General features: G+C 39.9%; 1 protein-coding gene across 1 annotated transcript in view; it reads right to left on the bottom strand.

The window, feature by feature from the left end:
- DCAF5 (DDB1 and CUL4 associated factor 5) overlaps positions 1 to 14,001 on the bottom strand; it is a 103,452-nt gene that overhangs the window by 46,725 nt on the left and 42,726 nt on the right. The window contains exon 6 of the mRNA XM_054026507.1: positions 1,995 to 2,208. Coding sequence (XP_053882482.1) covers positions 1,995 to 2,208 — 214 coding nt within the window. The remainder of the gene's footprint in view (positions 1 to 1,994; positions 2,209 to 14,001) is intronic.

A 14,001-nucleotide genomic window follows, 5' to 3' on the forward strand; every position in this document is an offset into this window, starting at 1 on the left:
CAAGAAAGAGAGCTGCAGCTGGAGAATGCCTTTCTATCTTAAGTGACACTCACAAATTGAACATCCCTTTTATTTTCAAACCCTTCCTCACATCTTCCTACCTCCAAAAACAACCCCCCACCCAAAGCAGAGTTCTGACCCCATAAAGGGAAAAGGCTCATTTGCTACTGATTTTACATGGAAGGCACTAAGGTACTACAGTAATAGGATGCAGCATAACACTCCAAGATAAACAGATGGGAGCAAATTTCCAAGCCTTTTTTCTGTAAATTCTGTAATTTTTCTGGTTTCATGAATGGACACATATAACACACAAAAACAAAGAACTCCAACACACCCGCCAAAGTACAGAATTTGTCTTACAAAGAACTGCAGAAGTCTCCTGTCCTGTATCCCTTGTGGATTTGGCTGCAGGTTCTAGCTCTTATCTTCATGTCTAGATATGCCCTACCAGGATGCAATTCCTATTGGAAGTGACAGTACCTACATGTCCAATTCCTATCACTGGATATTTTAAAACATATCCAGTTACTTACTTCTAACTATTGCTGTGTAGTTTCTTGAACTTTCATATTCCAATTCATTATTTTTGGAGTCCTCTAAATCAGTGGTGAAAAAAAGTCACTGCAGTTTTCCTTCAGTTTGGTTGACTGATGTACTAGGTATGATTAGTATGCCCAGTAATATTTGACATTTCTGCAGTTAACAGACTTCCCCACACCAAAGATTAAGTTACACGTACATGTTTTGGCACCAGTGAAAGGTTTTCCGTAACACCCTAAAAAAAGTTTGCCATTTTGGAAGACTGCCCCAATTGTCTCATGATGTTCCATTTTATATCTCAGCTTCCCTCTTTCCTTCCCTGCTCTAAATTTCATCAGGAAGTGCATCTCCCATTGCTCAGAGATTCTATATTGTATTTAATGCTTATATACTAGCTTCCTAACTGAACCAGATAACCTATCGGGTTTTCCAAAAGGCAAAGAAGAGGCCCAGTGAAGAATGCCCACATTCTTCCCATAAAGTAATGAATGTATGTGCCCCCCACCCAAAGTACAAAAAGCATAATGCTAAAGGTCTATCTGGGTCCCAATTGTAGTTCTACTCTGACCTCTAGAGGAAAAAAAACTAGTTAGTGTCATCTTTAGGTTTGTTCATTATGGACCCATAAGAAGTGGCATGTTTCCAAATGTATAACAGGTTAGTTTGCTTCTGCAATATATTTCTTTGCCCTTTTTAAGTTTCCTTGGGGCAAACTCCTCCAATTTTTAAATTGCCTTCAGTACTGCTTCTGTGCACTCTGATTAGAAATGCACAAACATACCTACTCCCTATGCTTCTTAGTCATATCCACTTACTTCAGTAACAGAAAGAGGTTTTCATGCCTGAGCCCTTATAGTTACAAGAGACTCTATTCTATCTCCTGCATGGGAAATTAAAGTTCCGATTCCAGAATCTTTATTATTGATATCAGGGGAAATCTCACATGCTGGGCAGGTTTTGTGGTTCCAGTAGTTGTAAAAATTCGTTTTTACTTGTAAAATAATAAAATTTGACATGTAAGTTGAGAAAAAAGAATTTTAAATACCCACAATGTTTGATTTTACCAGCCTGTTTCTCTGGCTTTAAATAATAAGTTTAGTTTTCTGACCTAGACAATATTGTCTAATTCACAGGTCTGAAAATTGATCAAATGGACCTTTCAGAGAGCTAATTTACATGTTTCCTTTGAAGACATATTTTCTAATTTTAGATTACTTTATTCAGATGTAGAATTTACCACACCCCTTGGTGTGCATTATTTTTCACTTACAATTGTGTGGTATTGCAACAGGACAACTCCCCCTCTTTCCCCCCCCCATGTGTTCTGGATTCAGTAATACCCCCCAAATCAGAGAAGGCTCTTAAAGTTGTTTTCAAATGCTCATGAAAGCCTCTACTTTTGCACAGAGTAATTAGCACATGAGCTTGGGAGGGCACCACTTGCCCATTACCTGGTCACGGTCGCCTGCAAAACAGCAGCTCTTCATGGTACACGAGTTGAAGTAACCTTGGTTGTCAAACTGGAAGACAGGCAGTCGGGAGTGGATATCATAGAGGACTGGTGGAAGACGCCGACGCAGTGCCAGCAGCTGGGTTCCATTGCTGTTGAATCGGACACTCATGGCACTTTGAAGGGACAGATTTCCACCATAGCGGAGCAGTGAACTACGATAGGGAAGAGAGAACAAGTCAGGCAGGCTGCCTGAAATTTAAAGTGTACATAAGAGTATCAACTGTATTTCACTTTTTAAAATACATGTGTGATCTCCCAGTGTAGTTATCAGAGTTTTAAAGAGAAGAGGAAATTCTGCAGAATGATCTTTGCTCCAGGTGTCGTCATTTCATTATGCTGCAATATAAACAATTTTATACATCTGAATAAAGTCTCTCTCTGCCCAATTTCTGCAGAAAAACATTCAAAGCACCCATTCCCCAGCAAATTTGAATCAAAGCTTGAATGACAAGCTAGCAAAAGTGCTCAGTTTAGAACGGTGTTTGGAGATAGAGGCTAGTGCTACTTGCTTAATTGACAGAGATTTTATTCTCCTCCCTGCCGCCATGTGCAGCAGATAGAATTTGTCCCCATGCAGGGAATTCTAAGACACAGATGATTACAATTATTAACTAAAAAACAAAAAAACCACACACTGTTGTTGTAGGGTTGGGCTATTTGCCTTTTTGATTTTGCCCTGCCAGCACTCAGATCTTTTGGTTCATCTGGTGCCCTAACTAGTGTGGGCTAATATTTTTCTGCTACCATGCTGGTGGAGGATGGAGGCTTCAGTTCTTTATCCACAAGTAGATGATCAGACCATTCCCTCATTCCAGCTTCCATTTACAGTTTACATCTCTACAGCACATCAGGTAATGTTTGTGTTGACTGCTAGTGAGGACAATCAGCTCTAAGTATCTTAAATAAAAGACTACTTTAAGGTTAAGTTATTATGAGAAAGCATAAGATAAGAGTTAGCTAATCTCAAACATGCGTCAGCTACAAATACTGCTAAGTAGGCAAAGCTTATATTACATAGGACACTATTGCCTAAAATTCTTACATGATAGAAGTCTGTAGCCTCACCCAGCATGTTACTCACAACAAGTGTACCTATGTCAACTCTTGCTCACGTGTCCAAGACAAAAGTGAGTGTTGGTGTTCCCAGACCCTAAAGATTCTTCTTTAGGGGAAAGCCAAGCTCTTTGTCTCCCTCAGGTGCCCAGGATAATAGAAACTTGGTTGGCTTGGGTTCCTTTGTGCTTTAATTTTTTTTTTTTTTTTTTAAATGGAGATATCCCATCTCCTAGAACTGGAAGGGACCTTGAAAGGTCATCGAGTCCAGCCCCCTGCCTTCACTAGCAGGCCCAAGTACTGATTTTGCCCCAGATCCCTAAGTGGCCCTCTCAAGGATTGAACTCACAACCCTGGGTTTAGCAGGCCAATGCTCAAACCACTGAGCTATCCCTCAACCCCAAAATGCATATTTATTCTATGGATGGGGAAAATCTTTTGTTTGCTCTGTGTCTGGTTTTAAGGGATTTAATGACTCCTGCCACAACATCTGAGATAGACCTTTTCGTTCATGGGTTTGGGGGAGTCCCCACCAACTGATTTGTACACAGCTGTGAAATCTTGTCCACCCTCAGTAGCTAACAGGCATGTGCGAACAGATGTCACATATTTTCAGAGGAAGTTGACTCAGATTTTAACGCATCATATTTCCAGATATAGTTCTCTGCCCAAGGCTTTTATAAAAGTGAGTCACTCCCCATGGAAGGGAATCTGCATTCCACAAACGTTTAAGCATGTCTTGTTTCATGACATATACTGTAAAACTGAACAGATACTTGCTCTTTAGTTAGAGTCAAGAAGAACCTATTAATGTATTTTAAATGGGCTCAGTTCCCCCCCCCCCCCCCCAGTGGCCAGAGCTGGATTTCCATGAAGAATCTAGATATGTTTTTCAAAAGTGACTAATGACTCATGTTGGGCACCCAAGGTGCTTAAAAGGATCTGATTTTCAGAGAACAGGTGCTCAGCATTTTCTGAAAATCAGCCCCCCGCCCCATAAGATATCAATTTAAGCACCCAAAATCACCAGTCTCTTTTCAAAATTTATCCTGGGTTTTACTCCTAAATATTAAACCTACAAACCCTTGAAAGCCTCCTTTGTAAATGACCTCTTTATGAAGTCTGAGACAATGGTAGTATGGAAACCTAACATCATAGGCTGAAACCATTTCCAACCTACTTTTTGAAGGGAACAAACGTGAGTGGGGGAAAAAGTTGTTTTTTTAAAAGACAAAAGTACCTAGAAGTGTTACAAGTAACACTTGTAACTATAGTCTTGAATTCACTGAGCCAGGTCTACATTTGGAAGGCTTTGCTCGTGTAGCTATACCATTATACTGTATCAGCAAAGAGCTCGTAGGCCTGGGTCTACACAGACATTTTGTACTGGTATAATGATGTCTCTTATGGATGTGATTTTTTTTAAACTAATGTAGTTATACCATTGCAGCTCTAGTATGGACACAGTTATACTGGTACAAAAATGCCTTATGCCGTATAGCTTATCCCCCTTTCTATAAGGTAACAGCTATACTGGCATAACTGTGTTCACACGAAAGGGAGTTGTACTGCTTTATCTATGCCAGTATTGTTAAAGTGGCACAACTTTCTAGTGTAGACAAGCCCCTAAGGTAGATGCAGTTATACTGGCAAAACTGTGCTTTTGCCAGTGTAGCTTATCCAAACCACACACATCACAGAAAGAAAAAAAAAAAGCTATATCTGCAAAAGTGCAGTTTTGCCAGTGTAACTGTGTGTATAATAGGGGTTTTTACCAGCGTAGTTATGCTGGTCACAAATCTTGCCTTGTCATACCCCTAGCCAACATAGCTATGCTGGTAAAAGTCTGTAGCCTAGACCTGGCCTAGCAATGAAAAAGGGTAGGAGGGAGAAAAAAAATGCCTCCCTCCATACGTTTGTACTGCTTCCCCTGTATAGTCAGTCAGTCACCCTTGTTGTTTGTGGGGTTGTATTCCCCCTGCCCGAAATAAACCAACCGGGGAGAAAAAAAAATAGATATCTCTTGGAAAGGGAGGAGGGGGAAGTGACAGCTTTAAAAAAACCACAACACTGACTAGATTTCAAGCTGCATGTGTACGTCAGTGCTAGTTTATTAAGAAGGGAGGGGGAAAACAAAAGAGCAGGTTGAGAAATGGGGTTTGTCTGGTGAAAAACTGCATGAAAATGAGAGAAAAAAGTCAGCATTTTCAGGGGGAAATTTCAACATTTTGTGGAAAAACTGAAAAATTTTCACCAAAAACCTGAAAGGTTTTTTTTTTTAAATGAAAACTTGAAATCTACAAAAAGCAGCTCTCACACACACACACACACACACACACACACACACACAGTCACAAAAGAAAACTGTTGTGTTTTCTTTTTACTAACTAGCCCTAGAAGAAACCTTCATGTTTAAACAGTGTTTTATTTTTAAATACTAAGAGTTTACAAGGCCATTCCATCCATCGCCATGAGGTCATCTCGCCACATCCTCCATTTCATCAGTTCTGGCCATCTCTCTCACTATATCTGTTCCCCCTCACAATCCACACACTCCCTTCCCCCCCTCATCCCCTTTGATGAACACAGATGAGTCCCCTACACCAGCTCTTTGAACTTTCTCCTTGCATCACTACTGATTTTCTCTTTTTTTAAAAAGAATGTTGCTCAAAACCAACTTCTATACAACCTAGAAATAATAGTGCTCACCAGTGCCCCATGCCACTACTCATTATCAGCCCACTACAATTCTCCCAGTCTACTGTCCCCACCTACTCTCTTATAGTAACCTTTCCATGGCTGCGACTGCTATGCACTGACAGCTGTATGAAAGACACATTCCAAAATGCCATTTTATAGTAGTAGCGTAACATTAAAGCAGATGGAAACTGGTTTACAGACCTTTGCATTAGTCTCCCATAGTGGTTGCAAAGTTATTTGACAAAAAACAAAAACAAAAAACTTTGTTAGATTTAATGTTGTGAATGTTTTAGTAACTTGGGGGAAACAAACTTTAAAAGAATATTTTATCTCAAACACCAGTCAAGCCCAAAAGAAATTCGGGGTTAACGTTATACTTAAAAAGAAGTCTGAAGCTATGGAAATGTATATTTAAGGCCTCTCAAAAGCACGAAACCTCTGCCCTCACATTCCCCCATAATGCAAGCTAACCTTTAATGTAAATACAACTCTGATCAGTAGAGTCCCATGTATTCTGCAATTCCATTGCTGTGGAATTGTACTCTAGAATCTCAGTTTTCATTAAGTTTCTCTGGTTGCAGTGAAGCTCAAACTGAATGTAAACCAACTGAATGTTATCTTTCCAAGACTGTCAACAGCTAGAAAAGTACTCAGTGGTTCGATCTACCCCATTCATCTCAATCAGGGCTCCCTGGACTCAGACTTCATGGCCATAGAATTCATTATTTTGTTGCACCAATTACCTGACATTTTGTTTTCTGTCTTCCTGCCAGCACATGCCTGCCAGGACTCTCTGCTCTCCAGCTCCCCACTACAAGGGTGATTTAATTAGATTACACTGCATACTCCCTGCACAATTCTATGAAGCCAAGCAGCAAGTGGTTGGGAAGTCAATGGCGGGGGAGGGGAGGGAGAAAGAAGAGGTAAAAGCAAAGATGGCAGAAGGGAGTTAGTGCTTTATAGCAGAATGGGGACCATGTTTGATAATTGTATATAGAAAGTTGGATGGGGATGGACAGGAGTATGCATGGTAAGAGGAGAAATTTTATAGAAGACTCACATAGGAAAGGGTGAAGAAGAGGATCTGATGGTTAAGGAAGCATCTGAGGCATACGTCATAGCAGGTATAGTTAGCGATATCTAAAATCTTGCATATCTTTTTGATTCAACTGTCGACTTTCTAAATGGTGCTCAATATGTGGATGATATAAGCTCCTAAAGATTTCGCATAGCCTTGGCCCAAAGTTACTGAACAACTCCAAACCTACTAGAACCTTCCCAAGACAGTAAAAGGTATTCGGGTGGGGGGGAGGAGGGGGGGAGTACAATAAACCAAGTTTGGAATCTCTAGGTCAAACTATTTTAAAGTTATGATGTGGCAAAAAGGTAAAAGTTTGGTTTTTCAAACTGTCATAACTGTCACTTTCAGTTTTTGGGGCAGGAACAGTGTCTTTCTCCATCATTTGTGAAGTGCATAGCACATCTTTAGTACTAATAATCTGACTAATCATGCTGTCTAGATTACCCCAAAAACTTTCCCCAGATAAAAGTCTCTTCTGGTAGAAAAGCGCACACACAAAAAATCAGGTGGTCTAGTTTATAGTGCAAAGCTAGTTACAGTCTTAACTACCTGCTGACTAACAGGTCTTCCAATAATCTCACTTTCCAGCATTATGGCTGCTCCATGAAGAAAGCTCATAAATGCATATTGAGAGGTTTTGATTCCAATAATTCAAGATAAAAGGACTCTTGCTTCTCAGACTTAGATTGCTGGGCTGATGAAAAATATAGGTACAGTCTTCTTTTAAACTTTGATGTTGGGAGATTAGAATTTTCCCTTATACCATCTGAACTTGTACATAAGGTGCCCCCAATGCCCAGTCCCACAAGGATACATGTGCAATACAACACAAAATAATAGCCATCACATACACAACACGTTTACATGTTTTATATGTGCAAAAGATAATTAATGGGTAAAATGGACTACCAAATACAGCAAGAGAAGCTGCAGCCATGAATGCATTCAAAGGAGTTGGACAAACATTAAACCTTCTGTGCGCTGGGAGATGGAACATTTGTTTTAAAATAGTTTTCAAAACACAGCTCCCTCCCCACAAACTTTAAACATTTAGCCAGCAGGAGTAGATCTAGCCAAATTGCAACAGTGACCAGATTTAGAAATAGTAATTCAGTCCTGTAGAAGCAGATGTCAAGTAGGCTTTCTGAGTTGAATACTGCATACTGTTTGGTCCACAAACCTGTATTGCATTTGGTTTTGGGGCACATGGGGAAGTGAGGAAAATGCATTTGCAGACTTTTTGGACAGGACCCCATTTTCTGCTATACACAGGGCTTAAGAGGGGGAAAAGGAGCATAACAGGGTACAAACCATAGCTACATAAGTGAATGGATCTAGAGAAGCTGTGCGGCACTCGTTTCAGCCCTAACTATACATTCAAGCCTACTTACCACAAATTACGTCCATTAGATTGGCAATTCTTTTAAGTGAAATTAACAACGTGGTAGGGCTTGTCTGCAACTTCACAGTACCAAGTCAAGCTTTACAACTCACCATCAGCGTGAGCTTACCAAATATCTGCTTGCCAACTGATGCTTAACTATTAAGCAGTTCTCAGCATAGATCTCTGTGGGAATTTGGGTAGCTTTTAATGGCCAGGTAATTCTCTGCTGAGTCTGGACAAAGCAACTGAGAAATCCAACATCTGAAGTTCATTTCAACTTTGATAAGTGACTATAAGAATAGCATCTTCTTACTAAAAGATCAGATTCTTAGCTACTGTATTTAGTGACTAAAAATAAAAGTTGTCACTGTTTTTAATCCTAAAGAGCCGAGACAACGAAAAGAGTGATGCACAAGTTGGAATACAATCCCATCTCAACCACATTGTTTACCAAGTTCCAATCAGTTACACCTGTGCAAATCCACTGAGACAATGGGGCACCCTAGAACCTTTACTACAGGTAATGGGGATATTGAAAAAACACAGCTTGCCTCACAAACTCTGGGGTGAATTTGCAGGACTGGCAGTTAGTGGGGAAAAAAATCTGTTTTTACTTGTATACTATTACATTTGTCCTGGAGTTAGTGAGAGACATCAGTCTTTTAGAGTCATATTTCAGAAAGGAAATCTTATAGAGGATTTTTTTAGGTTGTTATCATTGCTGACCAAAAAAAAAAAAAAGAAGGACGGCCATTCTGTTACTCAGAATTTCCTTCACTTGTTATTTATCATGTCCCCTTCTCTGTAGCTAGAAGAGCAGACAAAAGTCTCTCTCCAAAACTGGGCAGATGACAATATACACTCATGGGGTTTTTTATTTTTCCCCTGTGTGAGCCACCAAGTAATAGGAACATAAAACTTTATTCAATTGTACACAGTGAAGAGGTGTCACTTCCCTGATACGAAGTTAAGGTATTAGATCAGTGCAGGTTTTGGCTCACTTTAAAACTGCTTTCCCCCCCTTCCCCCATCACTTATACTCCCCTGCAACTTTCCTTCACAGAGTAGTTCTCAGAGGTGGCATCCTCCTGCAGGAAGTGTTATTAGTGTAATCAGCTAGAACCAACCCATATCCCTCAGAGAGATGAAGGCCACCAGTAACAAGATACCTGAAGTCAACTCTCAGAGATCACCATCTGTCATGGTAACACCAAGCACAACCAGAGCAACCACTGATGGAGCATGTCTGCGTGAGCAAGGTAACATTCACTTTCTGCCATAAGCATCACTTCACTCACTCATTCAGAACTATCTTGGCATTTTGTCTGCTTCTACTGCCAGCTGGGTGAGCCAGATATGGAATGCTGGCATTGCTGCACAGCTCTGGAAACAACAGACAAAGACAAACATACATTTGAGCTTAATTGGTGGTGGTAGTGGGTTTTGTAGAATTAAGAGAAAGATGTTCTGTCTGTGGACTAAATCTAAGTCCTAACATATATATACTGGTGTTGGTGGCAGGGTGAAGGAGAGAATGACAGAGTTATGTGCAATACGGTCATTGCCATAGCTGGACGCACTGTGTACGGGCAGCACTCACGTGTTAACCAAACATGTAGCTCAGATGAACAATATGAGGCTATCAGTCCAAGATCAGCACCATTAGTGCAAATAAATCAATTTCTGCTGGAAGCTGGGGGGGGGGGGGGGGGGGGAGGGGAGAACCACAACAGCCAGTATTTGCTCAAGGCTTCCTTTCCAGGGAAGTGGCGGGTGGGGGAAGAGAGAAGAGGGGGAGGGACCACTTATGCCTGAAACAAAAAAACTGCCTTTTTAAAAAGAGCTGTTTAAATAAACATTCCAAAAAAAGATGGAATGTTTAAACATTTGGTGGGTCAGCATAAGCTTGCCCAAGTTGTTCATAAGTTAGCTTGGCCACACTTAGTAGCCACCGATACAGAGAGACTAGCATAGGACCTTGGGGGAAGTTTAAAACAAAAAGTGCACCAGGATAGCATTAGTGGAGCCATTCAATACACATTCCTTTTGATAAGCAACAAATGTTACACAGTGAAATGTATTACAGTCAATGTCTTTAGGAAATGAAAGTCATTTGTGGGGAAGGGAAGGAAGGAAGGGAGAGAAAGTGTTGATAATTTCAAGCAGGGCTGTTTACAATATAATGCAATAAAGAAGACGGACCTTAAAAGGAAAAAAAAAAATTGAATGCTTGTAACCAATATGAAAACAAAATGCCCAATACACACGATCACATGCCATCAGGTTTGTCAGCACTCTGTAACCACTAACCTGAGGCACTTCTAACGGTGCAAAAAAGAATTTGTATTGGGATAAAACCTGGCAAAAAGAATCTAAGCCTGCGAAAAACAGAGAAGGAGATTTTAACAGATCAGTTAGGCTTTGAAAGAAGGTTGTTTTCAATACACAAACAAGAAGTTCTCATTTATTATGGATCACTCCCTATAGGGACTGAAAATATTGATGGTCTAGAAGAAAACACAAGATGAGTGTCTTGGCTTTTGAGACCAGTGGACTTCTCTACTTTATTTACAAAGCCAAAACAAACCTGCTATACAGCTAACCTGCTTTGAAAACATAAGCATGGCCATACGGAGTCAGACCAGTGGTTCATCTAGTCCAGTATTTGGTCTTCAGACAGTGGCTGGTACCAGATGCTTCAGAGGGCATGACTAGAACAGGGCAATTATCAAGTGATCTATACTCTGTTGTCGTACCAGCTTCTGGCAGCCAAAGGTTTAGGGACACAGAGCATGGGGTTGTACTGCCATTGATGGACCTAACTTCGTGGGTTTTTTTTAAACCAGTTATACTTTTGGCCTTCACAACATGCCCTGGTAACAAGTAACACAGGATGACTGAGTTGTGTGAAGAAGTACTTCCTTAGGTTTGTTTTAAACTTGCTATTAATTTCATTAGGTGACCCCTGGTTCTTGTGTTATGTGAAGGGGTAAATAACACTTTCTTATTTACTTTCTTCACATCATTCATGATTTCACAGATCTATCCTCCCCACCCTAGTTGTCTCTTTTTTAAGCTGAAAAGTCTGAGTGTTTTAAATCTCTGCTCATATGGAAGCTGTTCCTGTCCCCCAATATTTAGGTTTTTTGCCTTTCTTTGTAAATTTTTCCTAATTCTAATTTTTTTTTTTTTTTGAGATGGGGCAACCAGACCTGCACACAATAGTCCAGGTGTGGGCATACAATGGATTTACATAGTGGCATTATGATATTTTCCCTCTTATTATCGATCCCTTTTTTCATGGTGCCTAACAGTTTGCTTTTTTTTGACTGCTGCTGCACATTGAGCAGATGTTTTCAGAGAATTATCCATAATAACTCTACGATCTCTTTCTTGAGTGGTAACAGCTAATTTAGACCCCATCATTTTGTATATATAATTGAGATGACGTTTTCCAATGTGTATTACTTTGCATTTTTCAGCACTGAATTTCATCTGCTATTTGGGTGCCTAGTTACCTAGTTTTGTGAGATCCCTTTGTAACTTTTCACAGTCAACTTTGAATTTAACTATCTTGAATAGTTTTGTTTGCAGCTGCAAACTTGACCACCTCACCCTTTACCCCTTTTTCCAGATCATTTATGAGTAGGTGGAACAGCACTGGTCCAAGTACAGAGCTTTGGGGGGACCCTGCTATTTACCTCCCTCCATTTTGAGAGCTGACCATTTATTCCTACCTTTTGTTACCTTTCTTGTAACCAGTTATTGATCCATGAGAGGACCTTCCCTCTTATCCCATGATTGTTTACTTGACTTAAGAGCCTCTGATGAGGGACCTTGTCAAATGCTTTCTGAAAGTCCAAGAAAGTTATATCCACTGGATCACATTTGTCCATGTTTGTTGACAGCCTCAAAGAATTCTAGTAGATTGGTGAGGCATAATTTCCCTTTATAAAAGCCATGTTGGCTCTTCATCAGTGTCTGATAATTCCATTTTTTACTATAGTTGCAATGAATTTGCCTGATACTCAAGTTAGACTTCAATAGCCTGTAATTGCCAGGATTGCTCTGGAGCCGCCCCTCCCATTTTTTTTTTAAATAGGGATTACAATAGCTGTCCTCCAGTCATCTGGTACAGGGACTGATTTAAGCAATAGATTACATACCACAATTAGTTCTGCAATTTCATATCTGAGTTCCTTCAGAAGTCTTGGGTGAATACCATCTGGTCCTGGTGAATTATTATTGTTTAGTTTAATCAGTTACTTACAAAACCTCCTCTACTGACACATCAATCTGGGATAGTTCCTCAGATTTGCCACCTAAAAAGTATGTCTCAGGTGTGGGAATCTCACTCACATCCTCCACAGTGAACAGCAATGCAAAGAATTCATTTAGCTTCTCAGCAAGGGCCTTCTCTTCCTTGAGTGCTCCTTAAGTACTTACTTAAAAGTACTGACTGTTTGGCAGGCTTCCTGCTTATGATGTACTTAATTTTTGAGTCTTTTGCTAGTCACTCTTCACATTCTTTTTTGGCCTGCCTAATTATACCTGTACACTTGACTTGGCAGAGTTTATGCTCCTTTCTATTTTCCTCAGTAGGATTTGACTTCCAATTTTTAATCAATGTCTTTTTCGTCTCTAACTGCCTCTTACTCTGTTTAGCCATGGTAGCATTTTTTGGACCTTTTTTTTTATTTGGGGGGGTATACATTTAGTTTGAGCCTCTACTACAGTGTTTTTAAGCAATTTCTATGCAGCTTAGAGGCATTTAATTCTTGTGTCTGTTCCTTTTAAATTTCCGTTTAACTAGCTTCCTCATTTTTGTGTAGTTCCCCTTTCTGAAGGTAAGCTACTGCGGTTGGTTGCTTTGGTATTTCCCCTCCTACTGAGTTCTGAGGTCTCTTAATGCCTGTGAAACATATAAAAGGGAGGTGAAAATAGCCCATCAGTGCATACAGTAAAAAATTAATCTACACATACAAGATGGTCCTAAGAATTCTAATATAATTTAATAGTATGTGCACAATGTTCTGAATGCCCTTTAGTATTTCTAATCATAGCAATACTTCGTACAGGTAATTCCTGTAGGACTACGCCACCCAGAACCCTTCACAGGAAATTGGGAGTCTGTGTTGGGAGAGTGAAAAAACAAAGCTTGGGCAAAAATTAAGCTTCCAGGTCTGTCTCCCTTTATAAAATTAACCCCACATAAGTACAATACACTACATCCTTCCAGACTGGATAAAGCGTGGAGAAATTTAGAGTAAATAGTACTGCCAATTCCAAACATTTGGAAAAAAAAAAATCACGTGTACTCCTCCCCCACACAAAAAACAAAATATATTTTAAAATCATGAGGTTAAATTTTATATTTATAAAATCTGATGGGGGGAGGGGGAGGGGAAGAGAGGGTTGGCTTTCTGGTTCTTGTAGGGTTCATTTAAGTCTCATTTTCAAGTTTTTCCATCCCAACCAGGAAGGCTGAAAACTTTCATTAAAACAAAAACAAAAAGTAAATTGAGATTCTCATGTGATAATTGACTTCAGGAGCTAGGACTCTAAAATAAATATCACAAGACTTGTGATAAATTTGTAAGAGTTGACAAAACTGGGTAAATATCAGGAAGGATTTCCCCAGGGTTAGATCTGCCCTATCTTCCAGCTCTATGATCTAATTTGGCCATTGAATGCCTCCTTTGCCCTGCCAATGAATTCAGCCTTTCT

This window comes from Malaclemys terrapin, chromosome 4 (genome assembly GCF_027887155.1).
Source record: "Malaclemys terrapin pileata isolate rMalTer1 chromosome 4, rMalTer1.hap1, whole genome shotgun sequence".
Lineage (NCBI taxonomy): Eukaryota > Metazoa > Chordata > Testudines > Emydidae > Malaclemys > Malaclemys terrapin.